The 20,911-nt window shown below is 32.9% G+C and overlaps 1 protein-coding gene across 2 annotated transcripts in view; it reads right to left on the reverse strand.

The window, feature by feature from the left end:
* LOC133185283 (xaa-Pro aminopeptidase 1-like) overlaps positions 1–15,139 on the reverse strand; it is a 19,604-nt gene extending 4,465 nt beyond the window's left edge. Inside the window, exons 1-17 of one of the 2 annotated variants that reach the window (XM_061320398.1) lie at positions 14,991–15,139; positions 14,027–14,151; positions 12,151–12,261; positions 11,642–11,705; positions 11,196–11,300; positions 10,826–10,918; positions 10,551–10,697; positions 10,152–10,247; positions 9,432–9,519; positions 6,455–6,587; positions 4,848–4,964; positions 4,608–4,694; positions 3,820–3,870; positions 3,637–3,698; positions 2,732–2,881; positions 1,244–1,304; positions 1–53 (exon numbers count right to left, since the gene is read on the reverse strand). The exon at positions 1–53 is cut by the window's left edge and continues 26 nt beyond it. In XM_061320398.1, the coding sequence (XP_061176382.1) occupies positions 1–53; positions 1,244–1,304; positions 2,732–2,881; positions 3,637–3,698; positions 3,820–3,870; positions 4,608–4,694; positions 4,848–4,964; positions 6,455–6,587; positions 9,432–9,519; positions 10,152–10,247; positions 10,551–10,697; positions 10,826–10,918; positions 11,196–11,300; positions 11,642–11,705; positions 12,151–12,261; positions 14,027–14,151; positions 14,991–15,048 (1,601 nt within the window). In that variant the 5' untranslated portion in view covers positions 15,049–15,139. Of the gene's footprint in view, positions 54–294; positions 365–1,243; positions 1,305–2,731; positions 2,882–3,636; positions 3,699–3,819; positions 3,871–4,607; positions 4,695–4,847; positions 4,965–6,454; positions 6,588–9,431; positions 9,520–10,151; positions 10,248–10,550; positions 10,698–10,825; positions 10,919–11,195; positions 11,301–11,641; positions 11,706–12,150; positions 12,262–14,026; positions 14,152–14,990 lie in introns of both variants that reach the window. The other variant, XM_061320399.1, reaches the window with a different exon arrangement.
* Positions 15,140–20,911: the final 5,772 nt, after the last annotated feature.

The following is a 20,911-nucleotide window of genomic DNA, read 5'->3' on the forward strand; positions in this document are numbered from 1 at the left end:
AACTTAAACCTTGCCAGATCAACTTGTCCCATCAACACACGCGTGTAACATTCCTAACATAGGAAAATATATTGAAAATAAATAATTAACAATAGTTCTGAAATAAATACTATATAATCAAGATGAAAAATGCATGAATGGCTCGAGCTTCATTTATTATTTTTGAGTGTTTTATTGTTAACTAACAAACCATATGCAATTTTACATCCCGACTACTATAGTAATCGATTTGATTTCTGATCTTTTCAATAATCAGAAATCAATCGTTATACAATATAAAACCTTGAACCATACCATAAAGGCCGGCGATAAACGTCATCATTGCCAAATCCACGTGACCCATCAATACACGTGTGTAACTCTCCTGGAAAGTTTAGTTCATAAGCAATGTCGATTTTTGTATCAAATATGATATATTTAAATATATCATTTTCAGCATATTTTTTGTTACATTGTCCAAATCGTTACCTATATTTCGCTGACGAAAAAATAGCCTTTATGTCTTAGAAACAGTCAAACCGATTTTGAAAATACAATGAACAGAATTTCAAATCTCATGAGGAAATGGAAAATTAAGTTAATTGTAAGTGCAATTCTGTGACTTTTTGCTGTTCATAACGAACACTGCTCAATGAAATATATTGTTACTAGTAAACATACAAATATAAACAGATTTTACACGACACAAAAGTATGTCGTTCAGTTTGACAATGCGTCGAATATGTCATATATCAGAGATATCCATTGTCTATTGATTATTATTATTATTATATAATACAATTATAAACTATAATAATTGTTTCCTTAAAAAAAAAATTATTTTTACTGATCTGTACCGCATTTTCACTCAAAATATGCAAAAGTACGAAATAGATCACTCAGAAGAATCTAGAATATGGTCGAAAAAGAAGTTTCTCCAAATTTTTATCTTCTTGAGGATAATATTTTGCACTTACTTATCTACCAAATACACATTTAATTAGTTCTAAGTTTGATAACTGTTCGTTATCTTCATATTTCATTTCTGTAAAATTACTTCTCTGTAAACTTGATTTGATTATGATTACTATAAAATGTCCAATTTAAAAAACACCAAACAATATCTATGATTAAATCTGTCTTTTGTTCACTAAATATTTAATATTTAATATGCATTTCAGATATGACATTGTAGAGGTCACATTTTCAAAAAGTCCTTATGTTTGTATTATGTTTCTTACAATTATAGTATAAGAAAGATTACCTTCTCAAAATCTGTAGGTGTCCCAAAATGAAAAGTTCTTGTAACATCTGTCGTTCCATCTCTATTTGATAATGAATAAATTGTATAAAGCAAAAGTAGTTTTATACAAGTAGTGAATATGATTCATATATGATATAATTCAATACTCATATAATTACAAATACCACAGAACTTCCTAATGTACTTTACATCTCATATACCTATGCAGAACAAAGAGTATCAATGAGCCTATGCAGGTGCTTTTAAGTGAAAAATATTTATCTAGAAATAATCAAATAAGATTTCAGTCATCCATTCATCGACAATAAAATCAGGCTTCCATAACTTACCATGTGATTTCTATTCAACAGAGGAACAACTACTGAAATGTCAACCAATGCATTTGCAACATTTTCAAGAGTGAAGTACCATAATTAATCCATTGAATAAAAGTGATATTTTTCACAGAGAAAAATATCAAAGTGATATTTTCACAGTTAGAAATATCAAAGTGATATTTTTCCCTGTAAAAAACAAGAAGTCTGTGAGCCAATGCTCACTAATAATACCCCCGCTCTGATGTGAATATACAAGTCCAGTTATGGACAGACACAGTGATAATCAGGAAGTGAACACTGGATCTTTACAAAAATGAATCCCAACATATGGCATGCTTAAACAAAGAGTGTGCTAAAATTTCAAGCATCTGTGATGAGTAGTTGCTGAGAAAACTGCGACCAAAATATGTTATATATGGTACGGACAGACGCATGGATAAACAGTACGTTGACATCGGATTCGTACAAAAATGAATCCCACCATATGGCATGCTTAAACAAAGAGTGTGCTAAAATTTCAAGCATCTGCAATGTGTAGTTGCTGAGAAAACTGCGACCAAAATTTGTTATGTATAGTACGTACAGACATATGGATAAACAGTAAGTTGACATCGGATTTGTACAAAAATGAATCCCACCATATGGCATGCCTAAACAAAGAGTATGCTAAAATTTCAAGTATCTGCGTTGAGTAGTTGCTGAGAAAACTGCTACCAAACTTTGTTATGTATAATACGGAGAGAAGCAAGGATAAACAGGAAGTTGACATCGGATTCGTACAAAAATGAATCCCAACATATGGCATGCCTAAACAAAGAGTGAGCTACAATTTCAAATATCTGCGACGAGTAGTTGCTGAGAAAACTGAGACCAAAATTTGTAACGGACAGACACACAGACGGATGGAGAGACAGACGGACAGACAGACAGACACACAAGGGTAAAACAGTATACCCCTCTCCTTCAGAGGGGGGTATAAATATAGAAAGATTATTTCTTCCCTTCACAAAGTTTATTTCACTTGGGAGAATATCATAAAATCCTCACCCACTCATGAAATAAATTCCATATCCAGCTACGAAAAATTGGGTATCTTTTTGCATTTAATACTTGTGGGAAGGAAAGAACATTAACAATTATTTACCATATCATTATTTCAGTGCCCACTTACAAATATTGTCCACCTGAGTCTAGAAGGTACATTTCGGATGTGGTGATTTGTCGATCGGTTAGGTTACCGGGGGTGTAGTGGATAACTGCTCCATTAGAACCAACAGCTGAGATGGATGGAAAACTGAGACCTCTGTTGTATAATTTCTTCCTGTGAAATAAATCTTAATTTTTTTAATGGCACAGACGAAAAAAGATACCAAAATGTATGTAAAAGTTATTTTCTTATTTTCATTTAAGCAAACAGTTTATAAACCAAAAAATTGGATGCATGGATTGGTACATGTATATATTTTTGGCCTTATTCTGGTTATAAATGATGCATATATAAAATCTCTAAAATATTACAAAATTGTAGACTTTCTATGATGTTTAAATTCTTCTTTTTATGCCATCATCTTTATAAATTATGCATTTTTAATCTTAATTTATTTTTTTATAGGACATTATTGAGAAACTTTGAATGGAAAAATAAAATTTTACACTAAATTAATTTTCATTTCACTAAAAAGAACATAAATTTAGATCTCATTCTCATGATTTTTGAAAGTTAAAGGTTGTTTTATCCTTCCTTTAGGCCAAAAATTCAAACCAGTATACAATTATATTTATTTAATATGTTAATTCCTTGATACAAGAAAATCATATTTCACAAATTTTCAACAGGAGTAAATGTTTGGTTTTGAAAGTCCTTATTATCTGAATGTTCTCAAAATTCACATTCCCTGTGTGTTCTTGAAATCCTTTTAAAATTCACTTACTCTACACTCCTCAAAAATCAATGCACTATGTGTTCTTAACATTAACTACTCATTTTTTTAATTTCCCTACCCTCTAAGTTTTCTTATTTTTCACTTATTCTACATTTTCAAAATACACATTTTTAAGTCTTTGAGAGACCCTTACTCTCTGTATGTTTTCAGATCTCTGGCAGCTGACACTTCTGTCCATCTCTTTCCTGCTTTCACCTGGAAAGGTATGTTTTAGTATTCTGAAATTACTGTTTAATAGATGCATGTACATTAATATTGATTTTCACCTTCAAAATTTGAAATATGATGAAGCCTCCTGAATTATTTTTATTATTACCTCTTTCTCCAATTTTGTCATAAAAGTAATTAGTGCCACTGCATCCCGCTTCTGTATATAAGAAAGAAAAAGAATAATGTTAAACTAAGGAAAATAAAAAATTGTAATTATATATAAACAAAGAAGAGCAAATTTGTTGAGATTTTCTTATCTCCTTAAATGTAGTAGAGTAATGGTTCCAAGCATAGTGTACTTTAATTGTAATACAAGCTATCATTAAGTCATTTGCTGACTGACGTTTTCATACTAATTGTTTCCCCCACAATTCAACAAGTGCTAAAGATTCATCCAAAAATTTACCCAAAATGCAAACAAAAAAGAGCAAGGTTCCTAATGTATAGTTGGAACATCCTTACACAATATCTAACAAAAACATGCAAGAAGCTGGAACATAAGCAAAAGAAAATAATCAAACACGAAGAATTTGAATGTTTTATGCTATGCGTTGATAAAAATTGCATAATTAATCTTTATTGATTTTAACAATTTTTTTCTTTTGTGTTTTTATAAAAATCATTATTGTGCCTTTATTTGCTTCTTAAATGTATTTAACATGATTGAGATAGTTGTAAAAATTACAAATATCTTATTTCTTTTAAAACAAACTAGTTCTCTAACAAAAACTAATACGGTACTTTGGTTGATATATTATACAAGATTTTTTATATACTATAAACAATGATATGCATTATTTTAAAGAAAGAAACTTATATACTATAAACAATGATATGCATTATTTTAAAGAAAGAAACTTGGTTAATATCAAAAAGTTAAACTTAATATATTACATGAGAATTTCTCATCCCATTTCTTTCAACATCATTCTTCTGTGACTTTTGTAGAGCTGCTGGCGTGTTTTCCTGTAGCCGCTTCGCCTAGAAATCAAGAAACATTAATTCCATTCATCTTTTTACGATAAATTAAACCTTGGAAAGATAAACATCAATGAATTGCACTTTATCTTTATTCCAAAACTTTAAAAAAAAAAATTATTAAAACATTATAAACAAAGAATACTAGTAAGTTACCTCTGGTATTTTGGAATACAAGGCATAATTACATGAAAAGGACACCAGCACAATGCCACTGTTAGAGGCTACAGTCTGCACCTTAGATTCCACTGCTGTTGAACTATACTCATATACCTAAAGTTAATATAATATTTTAATTTACATCCACGACAATTTTATCTAATGAAATTTAAAGATAAAGAACAGTGATAATTCTCATATGTCCACTTAAACAGAACAAATTATGACCAGAACCAACACGCACCTCTGAAAAGGTGGAATGAGGTACCACGGAGGAGTAAGCATCCCATGTCGACCGGTCACACTAACCGTTTGCTACTTGTCATGATCGGGTAAACACAAAAATACTAGCTTGTCATACCCTTACAAAATACATGTATTCAATAATATATTCCCACAGTATATGCCCTGTTTTTACAAATATAGTTCTACCATAAAACACTTACTGGTTCTACTTTACACAATATTTATTCCTGTACTATCTGGTAATACCTTTTAAGTATACATGTTCTACCTGTAAAAACCCTGTCCTACCTTAACATAGTGTCCTTTTTTGCAATCTAAATCTCAATACAGTATTTTCAGAGTATCCCATCCTACCTCATCTTTTTTACTTTAACACATTATCTGAGAATATCGAAAATACATAATCTGGTCCTACTTAAACACACTATATGGTCATACCCTTTCGCGGATTTAGATAGGGGTCGGGGCTGGGATTTTCCTAGTTATTGTTAATTGATTGTATATTGTTTAACGTCCCATTCGAGAATTTTTCACTCATATAGAGACGTCACCGTATGCCGGTGAAGGGCTTCAAATTTAGACCTATACTCGGCACTCAAGGACACTGAGCAGTGAGGGTTCTTTATCAAGCGGGTTCTTTATCGTGCCAACGCCTACTGTAACACGGGACCTTGGTTTTAAGGTCTCAACCGAAAGGCCCATCACTTTACTTCTAGTGCTGGGCGCTTGGCGAGGGAACAGTCACTACCTATGTTTACGTCCTAGGTTTGACGCGGCGAGGCGAACGAGAATCGAAACACGGGCCTCCTGATCACGAAGCGAGTGCCCTACCACTAAGCTACCGTGACCGGTCCCTAGTTATTAAATCTATATAGCAAAGTAACCAAACTATGATCTTGGACCCCCCCCCCCTCCCTTGAAAAACAAGAACTCTGGTAAAATGGTCAGGAGTGTCTAATATATGAAGGAAAGTGATTTGTCCACCTCAACCACAAGTAGATTTTCAGAATTTGGACAAGTTTTCTTTTTCCCAAAATTTTAGATTGGGTGCACACCCACTCCCCCTGGAAAAAAATCTTGGATCTGTGCATGATACTGATTACACAGTATAATTTAGCCCTAGTTTTACAATATATTCAGCCCCCCTTTTACACTGTATCTAATGCACTCATTACACGGTGCCTGGTTCTATTCATAATTTTTTTTAAGGAAAAAAATGAAAAATCTCTGGGGTCGGGATATATATAAATGTATGCAAAGGGGGTTCACTCTACAATTGCAAGCACCTGTGACTTTACCTGGTCCAACATCAGTACTATCATTTTACATCTTCAGTACTACACTGTATTAGGTCCTACCTGTACACAGTACCCTGTTCTACCAGAACAACTCCCACTCGTCCCCGTGTTTAGATGCTCATGTAGTTTCTCTGTGCTTTGCTCATCCGTGGGATTCTGAGTTAGTTTTGCAGTATGATTCTTTATGTATAATCTATAAAATCAAGACAATGTTCTTTTTTTCAATTTTTTTTTTTTTTGATTTGATGCTAAATTCAAGCAAAATTAATGGAAGATTATATTCAATGGCATGCATTCCAATAACAGGATATGTTTACATACACGTGTTGCATACAAAAAATTGACAAATTTTACTCATTCAAAGACTATGATTATAATTCATACACAGATGCATCAGATGAGAAAGAATATTCATTTCTGGGAACTTAATTATTGCATAGAAACATGAACAAGTACAATGTAATTTTACATAAAAAATTGTTCATACATGGATGGACTTCTTTATGATTACGGTTGGAGGAATATGAAAAAGGTGAAGATAACGAACAGTGGTCGATCTTAAAAAATCTACAAACAATACAAATCTGTGAAAACGGCATAAAACACAGACCCTCGGAAATTCCAGAAGTGGGACCAGGTGCTTAGGAGTAAGCATCCCCTGTGGACCGATCACCCACCGTGAGTCCTATGTATTGATCACGTATAGACGGAACATTCCGTAGCAAAATTAAGTATAAAAGCAAAGGGCTAACAATTGGTTACGTTAGCCAAAATACGACTCAGTGATAGGTTATATTTGTTAACAAGGTCATTATAACGACCATAGAATTTACGATATGCTGACTTAGTAGCTTGCCTCGGTTTAAAAATTGATCGTACTCGATCACGATGTTAACGATGAAAAAGCTGAAATCATCTCGTTTGTCAAACAATTTAGTTAGTTGTTGACCCTTATCGTCTATAATCAGTAAAAACATCCAAATATGACTCTATTTTTTCTATTTTTTTTCTATTTTTAGTTCAGTGGGTTATATAGAGTCGACATATGATTCAGAATGGAAATAACTGTTGTTACTTAATAAAACATCGTCGATATATCTGATTGTCGAGTTGAAGGCCACAGTGTTTTCTTCTCATGTAGAAGTTTTTGAATAAACTCTGCTTCATAGGAATATTAAAACAAGTCGGTTAATATATTTTATTTTTAAATTTTACATCATTATTTGATGTCGATTTTTTAGTTTCAATTTCAAACTCCAATAAGAAAATGTCATAATCAAAGGCAGGGTAAAAAAAGACCCCTGGAATCCAAAGGGGTGGGATCAGATGTCATGGATAAGTAAACATTCCTTGTCGACTGAGATAAACGGAGTAAATCCTTACACAAATCAGTAATATGATAACAATGGCCTAACTATTTTACAATGTCTGATATGAGCCATCCAATTAAATGTTAGAGTAACTTTATTTTGTACGGAAAATTAAATGACAAAATAGTAATACCAGTATCATTTTGTACCCTTTGCCGGTTATGTCCCAAATTAAGGTTAGGAGTTTCAAATGTGACTTGTCGTAAGATTTGTATATCACAAGTACATCCATTTTGTCTTCGATAAAACTGTACATGTACAAAATGATACTGGTAATACTATACTTTAGTCAATCATTTTTTTCATACATAATAGAATTACTCAAACTTGTTATTTGATGGCTGCAACCGGCCATCGTACAATTTGTATGAAATATTTAAGTCAAAATTCGACCCAGAAACAAGTTGTATATGCAAACAAGGACAGTGTTACGACCAAACAATTTGCGAAATTTTGAATTTAAACGATATTGTGGATACCTTGTATCTCAGTAGCTGTTGTTGTTATTCCGTTTGTCATTTAGTTTAGATGTTATTTTGTCATCAATGTCTATATCTAGTAAAATATCCAAATATGAAACAGACATGTCAGATTATGTTGTGAAATTTATTTCGAATTCAGTGGAAAAAAATAAAATCAACATGTTAATTGGTCAAACTCATCCTCATATCTAAATGAAGACTTGAAAGACATAGCACGACACTTCTTCGTGTACATGTACAAGTTTTAGAATACATTCTGCTTCTTAAGAATAGAAAAACATGTAGGCTAATAAAGGGATACAATTAGGTACCCATGGGAGTACCGACAAATTGTTGGATATTGTGACTCAGAAATTCCAGAAAACTCGATACATTGCAAACCACATATATTCAAAATATATTCTATATCAAATAGGTCAGTCTGTGTTCTTGTAATGTTTTGCTAAAAATATTCTAAAATCAAACTACATTATACAGTTTTTCCCTCATTAGATCTGGAAAAGGCTTGGGATCATTAAGCTTTTTTTAACTTTCTTTAGATACTGTATTGTATCGAAAGAGCACAAAATATTGGACTTTACTATGGACACTTCCTCTATTAAAAAAAAAGTCTCTGTGTCAACAAAAATATAATGCATCATGCCCCCCATGAGATAATCCCAAGCATCATATTGTACAAGATATGATACAAACATATGAAGAAATCAAAAAACGAGGTTATGGTGACAATCCTCACTGTCTAAGGTGCGCGACCCATCCTCAACCCCTTCCCGAGACAAAAAAAATATACTTCAATTTATAAAGATCGATGAACCTTCATCCCAGGATGCAAGATAAGTTCCAGAAACTATTTCTGTATGAGAAGCCACATAATTCCTAAATAAGGTAATTATTTCTTGAGTTGTGACACCCCCTCCCCTTTCCCCTTTAACTACTCTAACGTACTAGGAGGATAATAAGTCTTACAATGTGTTAGACCAGGACACGATAAATGTATCATACAGACCGACAGAAAACGCCATGTGCCATAATTCATACAACCTGTCAAACGACAGATACATAAAATAATGAAGTTCATCATTTATAGTGACGTATCGGCTTGCTTTATAATTAGCTAAACACATTCAAGTACCAGAAAAATGGATAGCATTCAAGGACTGACATTTTTGAGTGTTGAAAACTTACGTTGTTTCATTCATTTTTTTATCCACGATTATGTAAGAGAGGAAAAAGGGATTGTATGCAATGTCGGCAGCTCGTAAATTCAGCAACCCTGAAAGAAATTAGTTTCTAATGGAAAACAGAAATTTTTCATACAACAAATATCTTCATTTTTGTGGCGCATGGTTGTCAAAAGATGATGAAGAAATTAAATAAGAAACATAATTGTGATTAACTTTGTGTCAAGTCTGTCGGTGGAGAATTTCGGTTTCAAATAATAATTTGTTACAGCTGAAATAAGATATAACTAAAAGAAATGTGCGTGTTGTGGTTGGCAGTTTTCATTTTTCACTGCAATATTTATATATGGCATGCTATTTTTAAACATAGGTATAATTTCATGTGTTGCGGGGTTTTAGTTTTATATACATTGTCAATATATACAATTATAGCCAATATCCTACTTTAAAAAAAAATTCTAACAAGGTTTGAAGTCAAACGTACAAACTTTTTTACAACATCGTGTGTTGTATGTTTATATTAAAGTTCCCCTGTTTATCTTTTTTGTCATTTGTAAAACAGAGTGTAAAATATTATACGAGTGTATGAAGTATAAATTACTGTGATGCCACTAAAATTTGAACAAAAAGACTGAAATCATGATCTCGGAAAAGTTCCAGCGATTTAACTTTGATTAATATTTCTTGTAGTTTGTATCATTAAAATATCGCTTGATAAACTCACATGCCGTTTCATCCAGTCCCGTGACCACCATGGCGTCTACATCCTTTTCTGTCATGGCCTTGTGCATATCTGCCAATTTATCCTGCCAACTTCGACCTAAAATACAAATTGATTGATTGTCCTTGTAAAATTTGTAGTCTCCATGCAATGAAAATGGATGTTAGTTATGTGCACTTAGTAGACGGATAAGTGAAACATCACAATGATTTACATCTATAGCTCTTTTTCCTCAGATCTAAATTATAAGCAGAAACTGGATTATAAACATGTATTTATACAGTGATAACTGCATGAAAATATGTTAAAATTAACATATTGTTTATGATAAAAGTTATACATCTATTTCATTAAAAACAATCCAAGTTCAACCATGACATTTGTTGTGTGGACAGGACATACCTGCGAATTTTAAAGGAAGAGCGTTGATTGGTGAATTGGGTTCCTCAGGACGACCCATGGTCCAGATTTTACCGACTAAGTCTTCTGCCGTGGTTGTCATGGTTATGTTTCTTTGGGACAAAGCTTTTTCATATCTCTCATAACTACCTGTGATTTATATTAAATTCTCAGTGCAAAATTTAGGGAAGTGTTGATTTTTTTTTAAGTCCTTTCTAGATTTATAAAAATTCTCAAGATCTATAAAGTTCTCTGTCAGACGGGAAGCTGTTACATACCACTGTTTATAAGGAAAGGGTAGGCTCCAACCTTGGCATTTGTTCCTAAAACCGATATAAGCCATTCAGTGGAAGAAGGCACACCAGGCTCACCTGAAAAGTAGAGCTTTGTTAGAAAGTCTTCTTAAGTTTTAAGTATTGCAAATTTGCAATAATATAATTTCGATTACTTTTCCTCTGTCACATAGATTCCAGCAAATTTATATAACTTATATCCTTAATTAATATGTACATAAAGATATTCTTACATATAAATTATTCACTATTTTAAAATCATTTTATCCAGGCGCGAATGTAAGCGAAAATTTACCCCCATACGGTAAAACTACTTGGAATGATGCACGAGTAATTAATACTAGCAATTACTAACCACTTTTCATCAATATCCAGTTACAATCAAGCTCATCTTCCGCCTGTAAAAAATACCGACCGTCCGTCCACAGGGCCGCTTGTGTCCTGGTCACGATTGCTAATCCTTTCGGAAATAAATTGTTTTAAAATTAGAAATGAAGTGATGTTTTCTTCTCCCTGTTAAAAGTATTCATTGTAATATATATTTTCATATATTTAAAGGAGTTATACTATACAAAACTGTCAATAGAAAGTCTGGATTGCGGAAATCCTAATTTACGCATTTACACTTCGACTCTAGCTATCAACTTTTAATTTTCATTGAATCTTAGGCCAGATTTTTGTTAATATGTTATATTTACTACAGGAATGAGCTAAGATAAGGAAATATAGTACACTGTTGTCTATATGCAGTGTTTTTATAGCATCAGCTCTACATATGAATCTATGTGAAATGTATCCTACCGGCGGATCCTGACAAGCCCGAGATAAATTCTCTTCTTAGGTCGTAATCTGATGGATACTCGCTCTGAAATTATTACAGCAGTGCTGTAAAGGGTGCAAATGTTTTCACCTTAAGATAATTAATTAGGCTTTGAAAAACGGAGATAACATCCATGGAACACACACTTGTTGATGGTTTTCATTGCACTCAAATGAATTTACTATTAAATTTACAAAAGAGAAAAAGACAGATTCTTTCATAATTTAGATATACAATTACATGTTTTTAAAAAATGTAGATTTTGATTGATATCTTTATGACAAAAATGTATATTCTTGTATTAAATACAGTACATCGTAATCACTTTTCATTTCACTTGTGATATCTGAATAAAGTATTTACTCTTCTTTTAATTTTTGGGTTAGATTTCTTCATTTTAATTTACTTAAAGTTCTTTTTTTACTACAGTAAAAATAGGTGATATTCGGATGCATGAAAAGTAACTTAGATAATCTTTGCGTCGTTATACCTGATGGGCATCCTCAGAGGGGATTATATAGGCGTCGACTCCTGCCGTTAACATTTCAGCCCTCAGGTTTTCCAGTCTCTCCGTGGTGTTTACTCGTGTAGGAGGGGCAGTCTGAAAAACATGATTATAAAAACCAATCACTATAACCTTTTGTTTTTATGAGTTGCTATCGGCTTGTTGTAAACTAGCTTATCTTACAAGATCTGAGCTCTTTACCGAAAATGTGAAACTGCTTATGAATATTTTGCTTATTATAAAAAAAAAAAAACAACTTTATAGTGATGTATCCAGTATACATACTTAATTCTTTTTAAATACTTGACCTTTTTTATACTTTCTATGGGCAATGCATTTTTCAAAAGATTGAATGATGCACAAGATGATATTACAACTACAGTTAAATTGTCAAGGGTCGTTTGAATCCTTAAAATACATCAAAATGTAATATGTAGTTGAGTTCAACAGTTTATTACTTTCTTCAGGTAATACATAAATTTTACAATTCTGATCGTTTGAAGATATCATAATTTACTGCATAGATTAAGTAAGAAGAACGGCTTTAAATTGTATAAATTTGTCAAGCTCAGAATAGATCACGCAGAAATTTATTGTTCAGAAGACTGTTTTAAACGTATAGTGTTGACATTGTTTTGTATGCTATATTCACTGCCTCCTGATCTTGCATATCTTTAACGGGAAAATTTTAATTTTGTTTTCGAATCAGATACTGGTGTGTCCAGTAATAATGTAGAAACCTAATTATAGTCCAGTGGCGGATCCAGGAATCTTGAAAAAAGGGGGGGTGACCAGTTTGGGGCAGGGGCCCACGGCCACAGCAAAGGGCAATCCCCCTAGGCCCCCCCCCCCCTCTAAATCCGCCAGTGTAGTCATATTTTTTTTAAACGTGAATGTAGATATACAATAACACCAATGGATTTAGAATGCTGTAAATTTCACCAACAAAATGCAGTATGGCTTATCTTATCTTTATCCCTATTTCGACACTTCAATCAAAGAGTAAGAGAAGTACAATTGACCTCAGTGGCAGAGTTAGAACCACTCAGTTCAAGTGTTTCTTCATCTGGGAACCGATACTGATTGGAAGGACTGTTTTAAATTTAATATTTCTTCATTCATAATTATATGTGGATCGAATCTCAAGCGAAATTTTGAAGACTTCATTCAACTAGAAAAGAAATCTTTCAAACATATTGAGGCTTAGCACATCCAAAACTTCACCGTATTTTTTTTTCAGAACAAAGAAGAAAGAAACAAAGCATAAAATTGATGATAACATGTAGGTTTGCACATGTGCATTGTGTAATATTTTTGGGGCTTGTCAGCAATACTTCGTTCAGATCTCTGCCGACCTGAATTACTACAACACATTATTTTACAAGTACAAAGGAAATGTCGTTATACCGTCTAGGTTATCTACAGTAAATACAAGCCGTCCCATCCTCCATTCCCCGACTGCAATTGTGTGTCAGTTTATTATACTGCAATTCAGTTTTACAAGGACCATAATTTTACGAGGACGTGGGTATATGCGCTAGAAAACCGATTTTTGATTATAATTTGAGTGAAAGAGACATTTACAGTCAATATAAATCACTTCATTAAATGCCAGAGTGAAATTTATTTTTATTCTCTGGGTGGGATCATTATGCAGAAATGGACCGTCTACTTAAAAATAGACATCCGGTCTCCATGTTGCTGTCGTCTTTTTAGAAAACCCTCTTTACCTTTATGCATATGCCATTGTAAAAATCTAATGTGGTACATAGACCTTTATATATACGTGTATGAGTCTTCTCCTTGTAAGCTTGAAATGACGTTAGGTCTTCGTCCGTCTGTCTGTCTCTCCGTGACTTACTTGCCCTGGGGGACATGATAGTCTGTCATTTGGGGACATGTTTTTAATCTCGATTTTCCGGCTAGGTGACAGTGCCCGCTTAGATCTATGGTGTAGACCATCATCATTTAACCTTTGTACACTCTCTGAAATATACAAAAATGTTCAAACAATTTGTATTATATGGAGAGCTATCATAGTTCGTTTACCTTCTAAGATTTTTTTTCAAAAAAAGTATTTTGATTTCTTTTGTCATTTAAGTAAAATAAAAGTAAATGCCATTTCTTTGTTACATATTTTCATCAAAGTAATTCAAGGAACATTTTTACTTCAGTGATTGCTGTTTCAATCTATAGAGGTGTTATTTCTAAGAAACAAAAAATTTAATGTAAAATGTAGGTAACATGGATAACAATGTGATTATTGAATGACTTGGTTATACTTGAGATTCATCAGGACATATAATTCAATTTATTTACCAACTTAATTGCATGCCAAGCCAGGAGGAAAACGGCAACTAGACTTACAACAATACTAGTATATGGTTTTGCCATTAGTATATAGAATAGCTTGATTCGATGCCGGGTTGTAACGATACATACGAGTTAAAATTTGATAAAAATGCAGAACATTTTAATTCTTTATGTACTGATTACACGAAATGTATTTTGAGGAAATTTAATTTTAAAAAAATTAGGTGTCCCCCAGTCCACCCCTAAATACTGCCTAAATTTCACATTTATTTAGGGTGAGCTAATTTTGCAAATATACGAACATAAAAAAAAATACAAACTGTTATGCAGCAATGTTCAATTGATCTTCTTTTTTATCATTTAAATATAACAGTTTGTGTCATTCTGCCAAAACAGCTGATTATGTAGAACTTACATAAATTGTTTCACAGAACTTGATCTTCGTTGCTGTCATAAAGATTTTTTTTAACATAACAATATTTAAAATTTCATATCCCCAATAAACATCATACCTGCAAGAAGGAATGTAATTCCAAAAATAAAAATCCCAAAGAAGATCGTCCCCTCCATATCGTTCTTACTTATCGAGATTGTCTGCTATCTGGAGATAATAAACGATCCTCTCCCGCGAGAGGCGTGTGTTGTTTATCAACAAGCTCTATGTGGGATGAACAATAGTTCCACAACAAGATGTCGTATAAAATTACCCTTTCACCTTCTTCACGCCTGAGTAAAGATGTGCAGACGCAATAACATTGAAATTACAAATGAACTTTGAAAACATTCTGACAAATCGTCGTAGGGGTTCAGTGTAGCTTTTTTAATATGAATAATCAAGGTTAATATATCGATTAGAAAAATCACCCATATCAGACATAAAACATTTATAAAGCATTTCAGAATTATTATTTTATTATATAACAAAATAAACATGATAATTAAATATATGCAAAAACAGTTTTTTAGCCTGCCAATCCTTATCCTAATAGTTAGGAAATTTTGACCCACAGTCGAACATGAGACATTTTTGTCTATATGTTGTAGAGGATTTTCATTTTGTTGTTGTTGTTGTGGTGTGTGTGTGTGTGTGTTAGAATAGACAGTTTGGGACGAGGGTCTTTAAAATGTACAAATCTAATCCCATACATCTAACCCTCTTAGCTAATGTTATGTACATTGATTTTTATTAAATTTAAAGATCAATTAAAATGCTTAATTAATTGAAGTTCGCTTTGTATAATAATACTAATACTAATATAGTTCATCTATAATTAAAAAAAAAAGAATTTGATGTTTTATGCGTAAACGAAAACTCACTGTCCCTGGACTGCTAAACAATCAATATATTTGCACGACTATCAGAAAAATATACTACTGTGCTTTATTTATTTATCAAACCATCTTTAACAACCATGAAGTTGATTTATTATTTCTTAAACCTTAGAAAAACGCCTAATAATACCTTCATAAACACAGAAAGCGTTAGTAGGCTAGTAGATGCCCAACAATATAACCAATGTTGTTCCTATTGTGGTGATTAAAACCATATGCTGAATATTTGTTTCAAGAGGTTTATCAAAAGTTTTCTTCATCGATCTTAATCAACATTATTATACATGTTTCAAATTTATTTCAGCTCACATATCTGTACTTACTTGTAACACTGATGATACAATTTGCATCTATTATACGTGTGCGATTCATGAATCCCAGTTTCTGGATTCATTACACGTGTACTCACTGTGCCTCATTATACATGTACATACTTGGAATCATTACACGCGTTCTCAAAGGAAATCATAATTACAATGTATTCACAGGGATTCATAACACGTGCACTCAATGGGATCCATTACACGTGTACGCACTGGGATTTATTACACGTGTACTCACTGGGATTCATTATATGCGTTCTCAAAGGGTATCATAATTACAATGTATTCAAAGGGATTTATTACACGTGCACTCGATGGGATCTATTACACGTGTACTCACTGGAATTACACGTGTACTCACTGGGATTCGTAACACGTGTACTCACTTGGATTTATTACACTTGTACTCACTCGCTGGAGAAAAGTTGGGTTTAATTGTTTGTCATTTTATAAAACTTTTTTGTCACCGATTCTCTCATATTTCTAGCATGGCCGTAGGAACCGGGGGGGGGGGGGGGGGGGGGCACCCTCAATAAAAACGTCTAGTGACCTTTTTTTTTTTTTTTTTTTTTTGGCTTGTCAAGGAATTTTTGGTTGATAGTGCCCCCTCAATTGAAAATGTACGGCTGTGCCCCCTCAAACTGAAACTGCTTCCTACGGGCCTGTCTAGAATGAAGAACATATACCTGAACTTATCATAGAGATAAAAAAGTTTCGACTATTATAATTTTCAATTCAAGTTTTGTCTTGAAGGGTTACCGGTTTCCATCAGACTATTTCGTTGAAAGCAATTTAAATTTTGTTGTGGAAAAATGAGATTTTTGTTTACGTGCAGCAAGCCAGGTTTCAGATCTTACAAATGACCTATAAATTTTCTAGATAAAAAGAAAATAAGTTAAATTCAAAACAGGCTTACAAATAAAATACTCTTATACTTGTGTAGTCCAAATGTGCATGCACAGATGATGTTGCATTTTTGAGATTCACAATACGATACACCAAATGATTCAGTTCTAGAGTATTCTTGTATTACATTCTAAACTACGCATCAAATGTTGAATCCTTAACGATTTCTGGCACTGTATTGCACAGGTCCGTGCCCCCTCCCAATAATATTTCGAGTGTATTACTTCACAATAGAGAACAAAGCTAATATACTGTTGCCCCCCCCCCCTCCAATAACTTAGTATATATTTTAGGGTTGTATCCCCCTAAAAAAAATAACGTACCTTTTCTGTTAAGTTTTACCCCTTTCCCCCAACTGAATTGAAATTTGTTGCTATAGGTCTGATTTTGAAGTAAAAGGTAATCCAAAAGATCAAAGGCTGTATTATATACTGTTATTCTCACATTTAGTTCATAATTCATGCATCAAAAACAATTATGTTCGTAAGGCGATTATGCTTAATTTTTCAATAACATCAAAAATCAGTAATTAAATGGCATATGTGAAACCACTAGTACTGATCGAATATTTACGACAGCACATTACTGGTCTTCGCTGGAATGGTCGTCTATAGCTATAGTTTTACTGCTACATGTAGTAAAACGTTGGAAAATATTATTTCAACTAAACCGTTTTTGCAGGGTTGTAGGCTAAATCAAGACATGTTTAACTACAATGAAAAAAACACATATCCACCTTTTTGTACCTTTCTGTACTCCTAGCCGAGACAAGTGCAGATGTAGGCAATGTGTTATAAAAGAGTAAATTGTATTAAACATATCTATAGCTTACATGGTGCTTAAGAGCTTAGTTCATCTATAGTAATTAGTAATTAACCTTACCGCAGCCACAACTTTATTAAGACTCTCTCTCTTTCTCTCTAGAAAACTTACCAGTGCACCAAACTCACTCAACCAAACATTATGGAAAATAATGTTATTTCCTAAAGAATTATGCACGCTAACTCTCTTTTCCCGCCTACATTCACACCTATTGGGTTCAATATAAATGGCAGTTTGGCCATTAAAACTTGTTTCAATGTAAATCATATTATACGGTACCAATTTTGATGCACCAGATGCGCATTTCGACAAATCATGTCTCTTCAGTGATGTTCATACCGAAACGTTGGAAATCTGAAATATTTAATTAAAAAAGACTTTGAAGAGCTGAAAAAAGATATGCCAAAGACTGGGTCCAAATTCGTCGAAGTATCAGAGCTATGCATGAGGGAGATAATCCTTAATTTTGAAATAAATTTCTAAATTTTACCAAAGCAAAGAATGCAAAGAAGAGTTCATTAGTAAAATCTTAAAACCAGTGTCAAAAAATTAATTGCTCTTAATTACAAGTCTTCTATATAAAGGGGGAGGGAGGGGGGTGTTTAAAAAGTTATCCACATAAATCAGGCTTTAAAACATCACTTGATTTTCAAATACTCATAGAAATGGATAAATGTTACTTAAATCTTTCCGTATGTTAAAATTTTGTAAAATTCAACATATAAGATTGATATGTACATTTTGTCCCTCGCTTTCACTGAAAGCGGGGGATATATATTTGGCTGGCTGTCCGTCCGTCCGTCTGTCTATCTGTATTTATGTCTTGTGTAACACTTTCGTTTCCGGACGATATCTCAAGGAGTTTTGAGCTTTTTGCTAATACCACAACTCCCTATGGCCTAAAGAATACATGTATTCCTTTTTGATTTTGAGGTCAAAAGGTCAATGTCATAAATTACATTTCTGTTTATTTGAGCTTTTGCTTGAAAATTTTATACCACAACTCCTTATGGCCTAAAGAATATCCATTTTTGAATTTGAGGTCAAAAGGTCAAAGGTCAATGTCATAAATTCATACATTTTGTTAATGTGTAACACTTTCGTTTCCAGACGGTATCTCAAGAAACCTTAGCTTTTGCAATGAAATTGTATACCACAACTCCATATGGCCTAAAAAAGACTCCTGTTAATTTTGAGGTTGAAAGGTCAAAAGTCAAGGTTATAAATTCATACATTCTGCTTGTATGTAAAACTTTCGTTTCAATACATCTCAAGAAGCCTATTAGCTTTGTAACGAAATTGTATCCCACAACTCCCTATAGCCCAATGAAGACCCCTTTTAATTTTGAGGTCAACAAGTCAAGATCATAAATTCATACATTCTGTTTGTGTGTAACACTTTCGTTTTTGGAAGATATCTCAAGACTTCTAGCTTTTTCAATGAAAGTATATATCACGACTCCCTATGGCCAAAAGATGACCCCTTTGATTTTGAGGTACAAAGGTCAAAGGTCATAAATTCATACATTGTAAATTACTTTTTCTAGATAACTTTAGTTTTCTTTGAGTTTTCTTCAATAAAATTTAATTTCACAATTCCTTTTGGCCTAAAGAATAACCCTGTACATGTTGATTTTGAAGTCAAAAGGTAAGAGGTCAAGGTCATAAATTCATACATTCTCTCTGTGTAACACTTTTTGTTTTACCAAGCTATATCTTTAGAATCCTTTGAGATTTTGCAATGAAATTTTATGTCACAACTGCCCATGGCCTTAAAAACCCATACTGATTTTGAGGTCAAAAGGTCAAAGGCCATGGTCAGAAATAAATTTTGCATAGTTTTCAGATCATTATTTTAGTTTTTCTGTAAGCTTTTACAATGAAACTTTTGGTCATGAATTTCTTCAACTTTAAAAAGACTTCTGTTGACTGAAAGGCCAAAAGATGAAAGGTCAATGTTGAACTTTTTTCCTTTTCTCCATCTTTTTACTTAAGCAGAGGACACAAATTCTATGAATTAGCTTGTTTAATTTGTAACCTCATTGAAATTGGTAATAAAATGACCTCTTTTGCTGTTTTTGCCCCTCCCCCATGAAACAATAAATTTGTGAAATATCTGTAAAAAAGAATTTTTGTTTCACAGGGTGGGAGGATAGATGTTTTCTGTTTTCCATTGATTTCTATAGTGAAAACACAAGTTTTACCAAAATTTCAGTTACCCGTATCTCTTTTTGTTTCCCCAAATAAGTTGTTTTATGAAAATTCACATATCTATATAAATATGAACAAGAGGCCCAAGGGCCTTGAATCTCTCTTCTGATAAATTGTACAAGCAGTATCACTTCTAATTGAAGCTTCTAAGTATCCTGTATATTTAAATAAAGCCTTGAAATTCCAGAAGTAGGTCATCATAATCTACATTTTAGAAAAAACACTCTGAGAACCCAAGAAGATTCTCAGCCAATAAGTACCAGAGAGTAGGTCATAGTGACCTACTTATCACTTGTCATTCTTTAAGGACCCAAGATGGATAAACTAACTAAGTTTGATAATTCTATGCCAAATAATACCTGAAATATTTATATAAAGTCAAAAAATTTCAAAAGTAGGTCACGTTGACCTAGCGCTACTTTTCAGTTGACATACTCCGAGGACCCAAGATGCAACAACTGACAAAGTTTGATGATTCTAAGCCAATTAGTACCCGAAATATTAAATTATAACCATAAAATTTCAAAAGTAGGTCACAGTGACCTACTTTTCAGTTGACATACTTTAAGGACCCAAGATGCATCAACTGACAAAGTTTGATGATTCTAAGCCAATTAGTACCTGAAAAATATTATATCAGGTCACAGTGACCTACTTTTCAGTCGACGTGCTCCAAGCACCCAAGATGCATCAACTGACTAAGTTTGATGACTCTAAGCAAATTAGTACACGAAAATATTTAAAAATAGCCATAAAATTCCAAAAGTTGGTCAGAGTGACGTACATCTAAGTTGACATACTCCAAGAACCAAAGATGCATCAACTGACAAAGTTTGATG

Source organism: Saccostrea echinata, unplaced genomic scaffold (genome assembly GCF_033153115.1).
Source record: "Saccostrea echinata isolate AGI-Se365-2 ecotype Australia unplaced genomic scaffold, CSIRO_AGI_Sech_v1 ptg000012l, whole genome shotgun sequence".
Lineage (NCBI taxonomy): Eukaryota > Metazoa > Mollusca > Bivalvia > Ostreida > Ostreidae > Saccostrea > Saccostrea echinata.